The 16,398-nt window shown below is 45.0% G+C and overlaps 1 protein-coding gene across 1 annotated transcript in view; it reads left to right on the forward strand.

The window, feature by feature from the left end:
* The window catches only part of hacl1 (2-hydroxyacyl-CoA lyase 1), an 89,971-nt gene that overhangs the window by 19,039 nt on the left and 54,534 nt on the right, over window positions 1-16,398 (forward strand). Inside the window, exons 7-8 of the mRNA XM_078236105.1 lie at window positions 548-642; window positions 3,080-3,192. Of these exons, the coding sequence (XP_078092231.1) occupies window positions 548-642; window positions 3,080-3,192 (208 nt within the window). The remainder of the gene's footprint in view (window positions 1-547; window positions 643-3,079; window positions 3,193-16,398) is intronic.

Here is a 16,398-nt window from a genome sequence, read left to right on the forward strand (position 1 = left end):
GGAGCGGCATGGTGGCAAGTGGTTAGCACTGTTGCCTCACAGAGCCAGGGACCCAGATTCAATTATGGCCTTGGTCACTGTCCGTGTGGAGTTTGCACTTTCTCCCCGTGTCTGCATGGGTTCCCTCTGGGTGCTTCGGTTTCCTCCCACAGACCAAAGATGTGCGGGTTAGGTTGATTAGCCATGCTAAATTGATCCTAGTGTCAGAGGGACTAGTAGAGTAAATGTGTGGGGCTATGGGAATAGGATCTGGGTGGGATTGTGGTTGGTACAGACTCAATGGGCCAAATGGCCTCCCTCTGTACTGTAGAGGTTCTACGATTCTATACCACTGTACTGCCACCTCTGAGGGTTCTGTCCTTTTGGTAGGAAGGTGATGAAAGATTCTGGAACGTTGCCCGAAAGATTTGGATTTTTAATTATCTGTAAAGCACCTTGGGACATCTTGAAGCCATGAAGGGAACTATATGATTTCAAACTCATTCTTTTTCTTTATTATTGGCTTTTCACTAATAGAAATTTCAAATCATTTTATATTTTTATAAAGGCAGTTAGGAGTAGTATCTATGGCCGCCCTGGAGCTTGTTATGTTGATATTCCCGGGGACATGGTGACTTCCAAAACCCAGCGTGCATCGTTGAGGTAGGTCTGTGTGCCAAGATTAGTCAGACATTGGTCATTAGTTTTAGAGTTGTGACTCAATTTAATTGCTGTATCTTTGAACCTGGGGACTTGGGCAATGAACATTGTCATCCATCTGGATCATTCTCATGTTTTTTGTAAGAATAAGACCTTTACTTTTACCCACTTAATCGCCTCTCTCTCTGAAGTAAACAGTTTGTCTGTAGGGCAGCCTGTTCCACACAGCCTCTCCACTGACCTTTGTCTTAAGTAGTTAAATCAAAACTGTCCATCCTCACTCTTCAGAGCCCTTGATTGCAAAGTCATGGTTATGTCAAGTAATGTATATTTGACTTCAAATTATCTCTTTGGAACCCTGTAAACTTTGATGAGCTCGCCTTGAGTTGCCTTTGCTCCAGTGTAATCTGTCCAAGTTTCCTTAGTTTCCTTCTCTCCACAGTCAGAATGTCCCCATTCTTGTCTGGTGGTCCAAACTAAATATAGTATTCCAGTAGGGAGTAAAAAAGGTACTAAAACTCATTTCATTTTTGAAATGCATTTAGAAATATTATTTGTGGCCATCCTGCTATTTTTATACTAACATCTCTCAAATAAGCATTCTATTCTTTCAGCTGTGCATTCTCTAAGACTTTGGCGTGCCATCACAGACTTTGCTGATAGTTTTAGTAGGGCATTTTGCTGTACCAGACCACTCTTGTCTTGTAGAACAGTATCATTTGTGTTATATTCCTCTTTCTCAGACTCTTCTCACTGCATTTGCCCACATTAAACTGCATCTTGTCACTTGTCATCCTTGTCCTTCAGTCTTATGCAGATCCCCTGTATTGGATAAGCCCAAAGTAGATTGTGCTATAATTAGATAGAAAAACATTTCTTTATGTGGTAGTCTTAAAGGTCGGAATTTTACCGACACACCTGCCCTGATTCCGGGGGCGGGCGAGCTCAGAGAACGGCATTCTCCGTTTGCCTCGGATGGGATTGTACGAACCTCGGGCGGACGTGCCGGTAAAATTCCGCCCAAAAAGTTTCTATTATTTTAATTCCAAGGGGAGATAGTGCAAAATTGAGACAGCCAGGTGATGAACAATAAAACACTGGGGCCTAGTCTTTATTCACTTACAAGCATTTATACACAGAAACACACATTGTATACAATGGTTCTCCAACATCGAAGCCCCTCTTACATCTTGCTTTTATATATATGAGCAAAGATGAATTCCCACTTAATAACCACGTCCTGAATACTAATAACGCTCAACTGATATGGAATTAACAGATGGTACCCAGCATAGGTGTTTAATCAAACCTTTCCCCAACTTTTACAAGAGCAAGAAACACAAGAACATAAGAAATAGAAGCAGAGGTAGGCTACCAGGCCCTTCAAGCCCGTCCTGCCATTCAACAAGATCGTGGCTGATCTATGCCGGCCTCAACTCCTTTTCTGTGCCATTTCCTCATGGCCCCCCAATTCCTTGATCGATCAAATATTTATCCAACTCCACTTTAAATATTTCTAATGATCCAGTCTTAGCATTAGTATCATTAGTATTTAGCATTTAGCATTAGTAATCCCTCTGGCAGGAGACCCTGTCATTCCATTAACTGGTCTGGTATAGGATTTATTGCATTAGAATCTTTGCTTCGAGATGAAGCTAAGGCAATGCAATTGTAAGACTGTGCTTGTCTCTAATTATTTGTGTCTTGTTAGAGGAGGAAGTAGGTTATCTTCCTCAGATTTTTGTCTAATGTTCAGACAAAAGAACTATAAACCGGAAATTGATAATTGGGACATAGCAGACAATCTTACTGATATCTGACCACTCCACAGTAGCTAACGTCACAATACCAAATCACCAGGATCATTAGGATGCAGGGGTGCAGGTTCCATGTTTTGGGATATTGACATTTCTCTCTAACAGTTTGTAATCTATAAGAGCAGAACTTCTTCCACTCTTACTGCCTCCTGCACCTCCCGCCTGCCATTGGCGCATGGTGGAAGGATTTGCAGGTTGATATTCAAAATGTTTGGCTGCACTATGAACACATTTTCCATCGCCATCAAGTCCAGCAGTGGAACTTGAATCCTGAGCTTCTAGCTCAGAGACAGGGACATGACCCACTGTACTACAGGACTTTCCATAGAATGCTTCCTGTATATTATTAATTTAGAAAACAGCACTGCACACATATAAAATTATTTTTTTCTCCTGACTTTTACGATAAGGTGCTGACCTGAATTAATCGCATGCACGTAGAATGTTTTTTGTTGTTGATACAAAGCATATCAGTGAAGTTGGTTTATTTTCCAGTAAAATGTGCACTTATAAAACCATAGTGAGTGCTTGTCCTGCATTATCAGTGTAGAAGCTTGTCATTGTATCATGCAGCTGAAATTTAAGAGCTGAGAGAATCCATCTAATTGTCTTTCTCCATATAGAACTGTTCCTTGTTGTCCCCGTGCTCCAGTAGCCATGGCAGAGCCTCAAGCAGTGAAAGAGGCAGCTTCAATCATTAAAAATGCCAAGAGGCCCCTTGTTATTCTTGGCAAAGGTATGGATATAAAAATTAGAATGTTTTTAAATGAAAATACTAAGATCGATAGTTTTCATTTAACAAACGAGAGAAATCAAACATTTAGCTTATGGGTCCTTATGGATGATATTTGGGCAGCATTTTTACAGAACGGAAATGTTAAATGTGCCATTTAAAAAAACAAACTCTTTCCAAGTTTTATTGATATTGTATTGTTGAATATGTCTTTTGGATGCAAGGACAAAATGCACTGTTATGTTTTAGATATTAAGTCCAAAGATGTGCCGGTTAGGTTGATTGGCAATGCTAAGTTGCCTGTTAGTGTCAGGGGGATTAGCAGGGTAAATATGTGGGGTTACGGGGATAGGGCCTGGGTGGGATTGTTGTCAGTGCAGACTCGATGGGTCAAATGGCCTCCTTCTACACCATAGAATTCTATGATTCTACGATTAAGGAATTTGATGCAGTGGCAAGGCAAATTATTCATGTTAGTTTTGGCCTTAGAACATAGAACATAGAAAAGCTACAGCACAAACAGGCCCTTCGGCCCACAAGTTGCGCCGAACATGTCCCTACCTACTAGGCTTACCTATAACCCTCTATCTTACTAACTTCCATGAACTTATCCAAAAGTCTCTTAAAAGACCCTATCGAATCCGCCTCCACCACCACTACCGGCAGCCGATTCCACGCACCCACCACCCTCTGGGTGAAAAACTTACCACTAACATCTCCTCTGTACCTACTCCCCAGCACCTTAAACCTGTGACCTCTTGTAGCAAACATTTCAGCCCTGGGTAAAAGCCTCTGAGAATCCACATAATCAATACCTCTCAACATCTTATACACCTCTATCAGGTCACCTCTCATCCTTCGCCTCTCCAAGGAGAAAAGACCTAGCTCTCTCAACCTATCCTCATAAGGCATGCCACCTAATCCAGGCAACATCCTTGTAAATGTCCTCTGCACCCTTTCTATGGCTTCCATATCCTTTCTGTAATGAGGCGACCAGAACTGGGCACAGTACTCCAGGTGGGGTCTGACCAGGGTCCTATACAGCTGCAGCATTATCTCTCGATTTCTAAATTCAATTCCTCTATTGATGAAGGCCAGTATTCCATACGCCTTCTTAACCACAGCCTCTACCTGCGACGCTGCTTTGAGCATCCTATGAACCCGGACCCCAAGATCCTTCTGATCTTCCACGCGTCTTACCCTTAATATTATATTCTTTCATCCTATTCGACCTGCCAAAATGAACCACCACACACTTATCTGGGTTGAAGTCCATCTGCCGCTTCTCCGCCCAGCCTTGCATCTTATTTATGTCTCGTTGCAACTGCTGACATCCCTCTACACTATCCACAACACCACCAACTTTTGAGTCATCAGCAAACTTGCCAACCCATCCTTCCACTTCCTCATTCAGGTCATTTATAAAAATCACAAAGAGCAAGGGTCCCAGAACAGATCCCTGGGGCACTCCACTGGTGACCGACCTCCATGCCGAAAAAGACCCATCTACAACCACTCTTTGCCTTTTGTGGGCAAGCCAGTTCTGAATCCACAAAGCAATGTCCCCTTGTATCCCAAGTCCCTTCACTTTCTCAATAAGCCTTGCATGGGGCACCTTATCAAACGCATTTATCGCTCCTCCCTCGTCTATGTGTCTAGTTACATCTTCAAAAAATTCAATTAGGCTCGTAAGGCATGATCTGCCTTGGACAAAGCTGTGCTGGCTATTTCTGATCATACTATTCCTCTCCAGATGTTCATAAATCTTGCCTCTCAGGATCTTCTTCATCAACTTACCAACCACTGAGGTTAGACTCACTGGTCTATAATTTCCCGGGCTATCTCTTCTCCCTTTCTTGAATGACGGAACCACATCCGCAATCCTCGAATCCTCCGGAATCTCTCCCGTCTCCATTGATGACGCAAAGATCATCGCCAGAGGCTCAGCAATCTCTTCCCTCGCCTCCCACAGTAACCTGGGGTACATCCCATCCGGTCCCGGCGATTTATCTAACTTGATGCTTCTCAAAAGCTCCAACACATCCTCTTTCCTAATGTCCACATGCTCAATCTTCTCAGTCCACTGCAAGTCTGCACTGCAACTACCAAGATCTTTTTCCACTGTGAATACTGAAGTAAAGTATTCATTGAGTACCTCTGCTATTTCTACTGGTTCTATACAGACTTTCCCACCGTCACATTTGATAGGTCCTACTCCTTCACATCTTATCTTCTTGCTCTTAACATACTTGTAGAATGCCTTGGGGTTTTCCTTTATCCTGTCTGCCAAGACCTTCTCATGACCCCTTCTAATTTCCCTCTTAAGTTCCTTCCTACTAGTCGTATACTCTTCTAGATTTCTAACATTACCTACCTCCCTGAACCTTTTGTAGGCTTTTTTTTTCTTCTTGACTAAATTCATTACAGCTTTCGTGCACCATGGTTCCTGTAACCTACCATAACTCCCCTGTCTCATTGGAACGTTGCTGTGCAGAGCTCCAGACAAATTCTCCTTGAAAATTTGCCACATTTCTCCTTCCAATTTATGCCTCTAATTTCCTGCCTAATAGCCTCATAATTGCCCTTACTCCAAATAAACACTTTCCTAGCTTTACTGATCCTATCTCTCTCCAATGCTAATGTAAAGGAGATAGAGTTATGATCACTATCCCCAAACTGCTCTCCCACTGAGAGATCTGACACCTGCCCAGGTTCATTCCCTAATACCAAATCAAGTACAGCCTCTCCTCTTGTAAGCTTATCCACATACTGTGTCAGGAAGCCCTTCTGAACAAACCTAACAAACTCCTCCCATCTAAACCCCTTACCCTAGGGATATTCCAATCGATATTTGGGAAATTAAAATCTCCCATCACGACCACTCTGTTATTATCACATCTCTCCAGGATCTGCTTCCCAATCTGCTCCTCCACATCCCTGCTACTATTGGGCGGCCTTTGGAAAACACCCAGTAAAGTTATTGACCCCTTCCTGTCGCGAACCTCCACCCACAGAGATTCCGTAGACAATCCCTCTGTGGCGTCCATCTTTTCTACAGCCGTGACACTATCCCTGATCAACAGTGCCACTCCCCCACCTCTCTTGCCTCCTTCCCTGTCCCTCCTGAAACATCTGAAACCCGGCACTTCAAGTATCCAGTCCTGTCCCTGAGATAACCAAGTCTCTGTAATGGCCACCACATCACACTTCCAAGTAGTGATCCACGCTCTAAGCTCATCCATTTTGTTCACTACACTCCTTGCGTTAAAATACACACATCTCAACCCTTCGGTCTGAGCGCTCCCCTTCTCCATCACCTGCGTATCCTCCCTCTCACACTGTCTACAAGCCCCTTTTATTTTTAAGCTAACCTCCTCTCTCCCAGTCACCTCATTTTGATTCCCACCCCCCAACCATTCTAGTTTAAACACTCCCCAGTAGCCTTAGCAAACCTTCCCGCCAGGATATTGGTCCCCCTGGGATTTAAGTGAAACCCGTCCTTTTTGTACAGGCCGCACCTGCCCCTAAAGAGGTCCCAATGATCCAGGAACCTGAATCCCTGCCCCCTGCTCCAATCCCTCAGCCACGCATTTATCCTCCACCTTATTCCGTTCCTTCCCTCACTGTCTCGTGGCACAGGCAGCAATCCCGAGATTACCACCTTTGCGTTCCTTCTTCTTAACTCCCTACCTAACTTCCTATATTCTCCTTTCATAACCCCTTCCTCTTTCCTGCCTATGTCAGTGGTACCAGTATGCACCACGACCTCTGGCTCCTCTCCCTCCCACTTCAGGATTTCTTGGATACGGTCAGAAACATCCCTGATCCCGGCACCAGGAGGCAAACCACCATCCACATTTCTCAACTTCCTCCACAAAAACGCCTGTCTGATCCCCTCACTGTAGAGTCCATAGAACATAGAACAGTACAGCACAGAACAGGCCCTTCGGCCCACGATGTTGTGCCGACCTTCATCTGAAACCAAGATCAAGCTATCCCACTCCCTACCATCCTGGTGTGCTCCATGTGCCTATCCAATAACCGCTTAAATGTTCCTAAAGTGTCTGACTCCACTATCACTGCAGGCAGTCCATTCCACACCCCAACCACTCTCTGCGTGAAGAACCTACCTCTGATATCCTTCCTATATCTCCCACCATGAACCCTATAGTTATGCCCCCTCGTAATAGCTCCATCCACCCGAGGAAATAGTCTTTGAACGTTCACTCGATCTATCCCCTTCATCATTTTATAAACCTCTATTAAGTCTCCCCTCAATCTCCTCCGCTCCAGAGAGAACAGCCCCAGCTCCCTCAACCTTTCCTCATAAGACCGACACTCCAAACCAGGCAGCATCCTGCTAAATCTCCTCTGCACTCTTTCCAGCGCTTCCACATCCTTCTTATAGTGAGGTGACCAGAACTGCACACAATATTCCAAATGTGGTCTCACCAAGGCCCTGTACAGTTGCAGCATAACCCCACGGCTCTTAAACTCCAACCCCCTGTTAATAAAAGCTAACACACTATATGCCTTCTTCACAGCTCTATCCACTTGAGTGGCAACCTTTAGAGATCTGTGGATATGGACCCCAAGATCTCTCTGTTCCTCCACAGTCTTCAGAACCCTACCTTTGACCCTGTAATCCACATTTAAATTAGTCCTACCAAAATGAATCACCTCACCCCGATCACCACTGCCTTCCTCCTCCTTTCCTTACCCTTCTGTGCTACAAGGCTGGACTCCACGCCGGAGGCACGACCACTGCTGCTTCCACCAGGTGGGCTGTCCACACCAACAGTACTCAAACAAGAGTACTTATTTTTAAGGGGCACAACCACTGGGGTACTCTCTACCACCTGACTTTTCCCTTTCCTGACTGTGACCCACTTGCCTGCCTCTTGTGGCCCCGGTGTGACCACCTGCCTATAACTCCTATCTATCACCTCCTCCTTTTCCCTGACCAGACGAATGTCCTCGAGCTGCAGCTCCAGTTCCCTAACTCGGTCCCTTAGGAGCCGCAGTTCGATGCACCCAGCGCAGATATGCACTTCTGGGAGGCTAGGAGACTCCACGACCTCCCATATCCGGCACTGAGAACAGAAAACTGGCTTCACATTCACAATGCTCCTATTCCTCAGATTCCACAGGGAAAGAATGAAGATTTAAAAGTTGAAAAACAAAAAACAAAATTTCTTTTTTCTTTAAACCTACCCTCCCTCGCCCATTTCCTCCTAAGCCCGTTGAGCCAAAGCCCTTCAGCTCTCACTCTGCTACCTGCTCACTCCGCTGCCCGCTACAACACTGCCCGCTGAATAGTGTGGCCTGCCTTTTAAAATCTCGCGCGCTAAATGACCCCTTCCCAGGTCACCCCGCGGCCTACTTCCGCTTTTACCGTTAAAAATAATAAACTTTTAAAAACAAAAATTCCGCTAAAAATCAGATACAGCAAGTAAAACTCTTATAGCTAGTGCAGCATTAAAGGTCTGCCACGGGCTGGATTGTGAAGGCATCTTGGAACTTCCTGCTCTATTTGGGCTCACTGTTTAAAATTCTGGTCTGCTGGTGGTTTGCAGCAATCCTGTGCTGGAGGATGATCAGGCATGCAGCTTAATAGCTGTATCATTGTAACACATGAGAATGAGAAAACGACTGGCCTCAGAAAGAAGATCATCCCACACATGCAGAAATGTAGCAAATCAGCAAGAAATGGTATTATCTTTCACTGCGGGGAGTTTGGTAATTTGTGTCATATCATGTGTGGAATTCACCATGGCATTTTCCTCTGGTCTTTATCTGAGTTGTGGCAAATAGGCCTTTCCTTTTCAACCCTCAGTCTTCTGGGCTAATATGAGCAGGGAGACAAGCTTATTAAAAATACACGGAGGAACAAGGCCACTAAAGCTGATAGGGGAGGTAAGACATTTTCTGTAATAGTGATGGGACTCATCAGAACATCGGCACCTAGACAAGGATGAGAAAAGGATACTGGATTCTGAGTTTATTCCCCTCGCATTTCAGTTCATCTATCCTAGTTTCCTGTGGTATCGCAAACTTCCAAAATATATTAACTGGCAGAGAATGTAGAGAAATGTTTCACTAACACTTGTTTTAAATATCCTTTCTTTGAAAGTCTAAATCATCTGAAGGTCCTGCTAGAATATTACTTGGTCTATGCCATTTGGTATGTTGCGTACTTCAATTAGGTCACCCCTTGCACTTACCTCCTCACCAGTTGAGCTTCCCATCCTTTTAGTATGATGAATAATAAATCTATGCAAGACATTAGTTAGGTTCCCCGTTATAAAAAAGCTCATTAAAACGCGAGGGAATGTCTTTCGGCGAGGCGAGAAGGTACAATCGGGTGAGGGGAGAAAAATGAGTAACGTGCCCGGTTTGTCGCCTCCCCTGATCGTAGCGGCCCAGTTTTGCTGGCAAAATTGGGTGCAGAGTGTCCCGGATGCTTTCGTCTGTGCTTGCTTGCACTTACCTCCTCACCAGTTGAGCTTCCCACCGGCGAGAATCACGGCTGGTCACCATCGGCGGAGACCAAATGCGATGAGCTCGCTGGGGGGATCGGAGCCCCCAGGTGTTTGGGGTCAGGGCCAGACAGTGACCCTGGCACTGCCCACCAGGCACCATAACTGTGCCAGGGGAAATGCCAAGTGGGTGGGGCCCAAGTGAGGGTGGATCCTGTATGGGGGTGGGGCTTTTACGAGGTGGGGAGGGATGGCGAGCTCCACAAGGGTGGTGATTGGAGAGGTAATGGGAGCTCCCCAGACGGGGGAGCTCCCCAGATTGGGGAACAGGGGGACTCTGCAGGGGGGGTGATCGGCAGGTTTGGGATGGGGTGACGGGTGGCGATGTCAGTGAGGCAGATGCAGGGGTAGAACGGCACATGGGGCGATTGGCGGGGCTGGGGGTATAGACTGGCACAGGAGGTGATTTCCGGGGGGTGGGTGGTGTCCTGCAGTCCATGGGGTGGGCGGGGGTGGCAGGAGATCTCCTAGTTAAAGGGCTCGATTTTCCATTCCCTGCTTGGGGTGTCTTGGGGTAATGAAGGAAGACTGTCATTGGCTGGCGGCAGGACCTTCCAGATTCGCCATTGTCAACAGATTTTCCTGTTGGTCGCACCTTCCAATGCCAGGGAACCCACAGAGGCTGGAGGTTGCCATGAGTGGAACCGGAAGATCTGTTCTCCATATAGATAGGTTATGATTCTTTCCGTCCTACTAGTATTGGTTGAATGTGAGCATCATTTTCCTTCTGCTTGCCTGCATACTAAGCTGGAGGAATCCACATGCACATTTACTGAAAGAAGTGTTGCCATTGCTTAGAGCAGCTCATATAACTTTATCTCTATGTCAATCTGCAGCATAAGATGACTCTTGATGTCTCATGAGATTCCTATCAAATGAGTTGTTTGGCTTGCAATACCATTTGCAGATCCTGTTCAAACCTCAAGACAAAACACCTAACCATTGGATAACTGTTGCTGCTTCTCACTCATGGAATAAATATTGTGCTGACTTCCATTGAGTGTTGTAAGTTAATTGTTGCTGAAAGCCATGCTCTAAAATTGTTGCTCTTCAAGCAGCTCAGATGTCAGACCTGTGTTTTATTATTTTATATTTTATTATTTTATATTAGAGCTCTTGTCATAGAGAGGGCCACCTTTTCATTAGGTACATGCCTGACTGAAGGCTGCTGCACTAATAGGAGAATGAGTTACTTTTCATTGTCCAATCTGAACAAGCTAAATCTCTGTGACCCACAGGCACCCAACACTGACCTTGGGTTCAAGCTGCAGAACCACTGCAGCGAGAGTCAGAGAGGGAGGGGGGTTAGAGAGGGAGCGAGAGTCAGAGAGGGAGCGAGAGTTGGTCAACATGTCTCCTGCACCAGGAAGTCTTGTTTTGTTTTGGGGGCATTTTTAAAATTCAAACACTGGCAAATGATTCAAAGGGTACCCTATCTTTCCAAAGAAGTGTTAAAAATTTTACACATGCTTCAAGGGATATCAAGACTACTAAGTGCAGGTTTTTCACACGTTATTGAGCTGTAACACTGTAAACTTCCACTCCAATGACCACTTTGTAATAATCTGTCAAAATCTCTCCAATAGGAATAATGCTGTATAGCTCTTCTACTTGTGTGTTACTATTTATCTGTAACAAGTGGATATGATAATTAAAAAGAAGCCAAACCTGGAAGATTCAGAAATATAGGCCGGAATTCTCCCATCCCGCCGCCAATGGAATTTTAACGGGCAGGTTGTGGAGAATGGGAAACGCCATTGACGATCGGGTGGGAATTTCCGGCTTTTAGACCAGCGCGGCCGGACAATTCCGCCCATAGATCTTTGATGTGCACTTTTATCTTTTGAGATCAGTGAGACACTATTCAAATCATTCGTGCCTTGTTAATGCCCATTCAGAGTCCCTGAGAGGAGGGAGAAGAACTCTGGGATGTGACATTATTATAATTCTTCAGGGTAATATATAAGTATGCCGTGAGTAAAAATTCTTCTACGTATTATACTCAAAAAAGGTTTTACTGATTGATTAATATCTGAAATCACTATTGAAAATTTGAATGAATGTTGATTTTTTTAACCCATCATAATGAAACACATAGGGCCTGATTTTACCATTTTGAGTCTAAGTGCCGAATCTGGGCGTCAAATAGATCCGAGCCCGGAATCCTCTTTCCAGCGCACCCATATGCTTTTTGCCGGCTCCGGTCCAATTCGTGCTGTGGGCGGGGCTTAGCGCTGCCGGAACGATCGGAGCTCTGAACTGCGCATGCGCAGTTCGAAAAAAAAAGATCATCTGGGGGGGGGGGGAGAGAGAGGGTGGGAGGAGGAGAGGCGGTGGGACCCAGATCACCCTCTGGGGGGTGGGAGGAGGAGAGGGGGTGTGACGGGTCCATCTGGCTCACCAAGTTAGTTGCAATACTGTGTTCAGCATCTACTGAACCATCTTGGATACAAAGGATAATGGCATTAGAGTTCTGCATGTACGCCTTGCTTATGCTAAAAATTATATCCTTGGTGTCGGCAGCCATTCCTGATGTTACAGTACTGATAGCACCAGGAAGATCGACCAGTACCATTCATTACCCTTTGTATCCAAGATGGTTCAGTAGATGCTGAACGCAGTATTGTAACTGACTTGGTGAGCCAGATGGACCCACAAGGCAGAAGGACCATTTTTGTGTTGACCAAAGTGGATCTAGCTGAGGAACATACAGCTTATCTTGCTAATGGAAGGATGGTGGAGGGAGACCAGCGATCGAGGTAGGTTGGGGGTGTGCTCTGCCGAGGGGGGCCTGCCTCCCAGGGGGGTCCGATCCTGGGGCGGGGGGGGGGGGGGGGGTCCGCGAAGGATGGTCGAGGAGGATGGTGACTTCACAAGGGCAGAGAGGGCTTCGGAGGTTCCCCTGCAGAATAGAAATCCGCTTCGGACTTTTATTCTGCAGGTCGCTAAAAGCGCGGATCCGGAATGGGCCAGAAGACGGTAAAGTGGGATTTGGCGGTAGAGTTGGGCGTGTGGTTCATTAAATCGATTTAAATGCATGCTAATGCATTTAAATCGTTGGGCCGCTCGATTCGGGCGCAGGCCGGACCCGCGCCCGAATCGGGTGTCGGTAAAGCCACGATCTGCACGGAATCGGGTGCAGATCGCGGTATAGGCCCGACACCCAACTTTACCGTGATTTCGTGCCCGTTTTTTAAATAAAATCGGGCCCATAGAGTTATTGTAATGCAGCCTATGGCAAGGGGTATACGTGCCACACAAGTGTCAGGCAATGACCATCTCCAACAAGAGATGATCTAACTGTCACCCCTTGACATTCAATGGCATTACCATCGCTGAATCCCCCACTATCAACATCCTGGGCTGACAGAGCAGTGATGTGGAGATGCCGGTGTTGGACTGGGGTAAACACAGTAAGAAGTCTCACAACACCAGGTTAAAGTCCAACAGGTTTATTTGGTAGCAAATACCATAAGCTTTCGGAGCGCTGCCCCTTCGTCAGATGGACTCGAAAGCTTATGGTATTTGCTACTAAATAAACCTGTTGGACTTTAACCTGGTGTTGTGAGACTTCTGACAGAGCAGGTCAGAGCCTAGGAACCCTGCGGTGAGTAACTCACCTTCTGACCTCCCAGAGTTTGTCCACCATCTACAAGGCACAAGTTGGAAGTGTAATGGAATACTCTTCTGGATGAGTGCAACTCCAACAACACTCAAGAAGCTAGACACCATCCAGGACAAGGTAGTCCGCTTGATTGTCACCCCATCTACAAACATCCAATCCCTTCAACACTGATGTACAGTGGCAGCCATGTATACCATCTACAAGATGCACTGCAGGAACTCACCAAGGCTCCTTAGGCAGCACCTTCTAAACCCATGACCATTACTATCTTGAAGGGCAAGAGCAGCAGATACCTGGGAACACCACACCTGGAGGTTCCTTTCCAAGTTACTCACTTTCCTACACCTACACCTCAGGGACTGCAGTAGTTCAAGAAGGCAGCTCACCACCACCTTTTCAAGGGCAACTAGGAATGGGCAATCAATGCGGGCCAACCAGTGATGCCCACATCCTTAAATGAATAAAAAGAAGCTGTTGTCATACAACATATAAGGGCTATTGGATGACTGTATTGCTTGAGCTTGGTGTTCTCTCATTTGGCCAATTAATCAAACTTTAACTGAAATGTTTGAACTAAGTTAATCATCCAGTGTAGTATCGACAGAACGCTGCAGTGTTGGAAATGTTGTTCTTCAAATAGTATTTAAAACTGAGGCACTCCAGTCACTTTATTGAATGGCTTGGCTCTCAAAGGAAAGTAGGGAGATGTTCTGGTATCGGGGCCAACATTCGTCTTAACTCAAAGCATCAAAAAAACAGATGAACGGGCCATTTAGCTCACTGCTGTTTGTGGATGTTGCTGGCGTACATGCATCCAGAGCAATGTACCCCAGCCGTAATTTACTTTATGAAGTACTTGAGATCTTTAAACAGAAACAAGCACCACATAAATGCATGGAGTGACTTCTTTCTTCCTGCATCTATCATTGTGATATGTATTTTTATAATGTAGTTCCCTAAAGCATTTGTGAAGAGCACCCAGAACAAGAAAATGTTTTTTTCCTTTGGTTTATTTTCTTTACTTAACACTTGATCACCCCATGGAATCGCTCAGTAGTAGTTTACGGTCTGATGCATCATTGTCTTGCATTATATGATATCAATAAAGCCTAAAATGAGGAGTGTGACTTACCCTGGGAAGGGAAGGGGATTGGGCATCAGGTACAAGATTGTAATATTACATCTATCGGACTTCAAGAAAAAATGGAATTTCCCTTCTGGTTAAATAATTCTGATAACAGACTCAGGACAGATAAAACAGATTTGTTCATTAATCCAGGGCAGTTATACACTGAGTTCTGACATCTACTTTATACTCTAAATTACCTCCAAGTGAGACCTCTTGTTAGTAGCTTAATCACTGCCTTTTAACTCAATTTACAATGAAACCTCTCTGTTTTAGTAGTGTCAGCAACATGAGGAATTTGATAGTACATATTCCAAGAGTTTTTTTTCCTTGAATTTAAATTCCATATTGTATCTGAGAGACTTTCTTAAATCCAAAAATTGAGAAGATCCTTTGTTAAAGAAAATGTCTGGCGATACTGGCTATTCACACATACCCCTCATCGTCTACTTTGCATCAACTCTGCCCTTCCACTTTGAGCAGTAGGTGGCAGCAATATTCTGAATTATGCCTTGCTCTACTGTGCCATGCTGGAAGCTGTAGTCTGTTACCTTGTTGGGTCACCTGTCAAAAGAAGAGTGGTGCAAATTCAGGTCAGATAGCAGGACACAAACAGTAGGTCCCAAAGGGAGAGGGAGACAGGTGAAGAGATATACGGGCATTTCAAACCAAAGATAGAGTCAAAGATGAGCAAGTCGACAAATTTATTGTAATTTTATTGTTAATTTTTTTAAAATTTAAAAATCCTTGAACCTGTTGTCACTTCTTAAGCTCAACGTTCCTGGAATTCCTTGCTTGGATCCCTCCAATCAGGTTTCTGCCCCTGCAACAGTACCGAAATGGATCTTAAAGTAACAAATGACATCCTATGTGATTATCATTTCGCTAATCTATGTCTCCTCAGCCCTGTTGATCTGTTTTCAGAGTTTGGAGTGGTTGACCATACTATCCTCTTACTCCACCTTCCCTTCATTGAGCAGCTAAATGGTACTTAATCATCTTTGATTTGATTTGGCTCATTATTATCACAAGTATTGGGATGCAGTGAAAAGGATTGTTTCTTGCGCACTGTATAGGCAAAACATACCGCACATAGAGTACATAGGGGAGAAGGAAAGGAGATGGTGCAGAATATAGTGTTACAGTCACAGCTAGAATGTAGAGAAAGATCAGCTTAATATAACGTAGTCCATTCAAAAGTCTGAGGGCAGCAGGGAAGAAGCTGTTCTTGAGTCGGTTGGTATGTGACCTCAGATTTTTGATTCTTTATCTCGATGGAAGAAGGTGGAAGAGAGAATATCTGGGGTGAGTGGGGTCCTTGATTACGCTGGCTGCTTTGCCGAGGCAGCGGGAAGTGTAGACAGAGTCAATGGGTGAGAGGCTGGTTTGTGTGATGGACTGGGCTACGTTCACAACCCTTTGCATTTCCAATATGGTTCCAATCTTATCTATACAACCCGAGCCAGAGATCTGACTGCAATGGGTTTACTTTCTGTGCAGGAACCGCTATGTCTGAGTTCCTCCAAGGATCTTGGCTCGCTGCTATTCCCCACCTTCTCTCTTGGCAACATCACCTTCAACCGGATGACACTGATCTGCTTCACCACCATCTCTCTGGAGTTCTGTTTCTGAACTGTCAGGCTGTTTGTCCAACATCCAGCACTATTGAGTATGTGTTTAAGATGCAACTGATAAAATATTTTAAATGCAGTTAAGATGCATTTAAATTCCTCCTGTGTGTGGCTCAGTGCAAGGCAAGCACCAAATGTGATGCTTTGCATGTAAGGTGCTGCCAAAGTCATAGTGAAAGAGGAGGCATTGAGATTCTTGGTGGGCTAAAAATCAAAAAAAGAAGTACTCAAAAGACTTGTACTTTTGATAAGTCACCATGACTGGATGGGATACATCTGACGATTCTG

The sequence above is a fragment of the Mustelus asterias genome, chromosome 2 (assembly GCF_964213995.1).
Source record: "Mustelus asterias chromosome 2, sMusAst1.hap1.1, whole genome shotgun sequence".
Taxonomy (NCBI): Eukaryota; Metazoa; Chordata; class Chondrichthyes; order Carcharhiniformes; family Triakidae; genus Mustelus; species Mustelus asterias.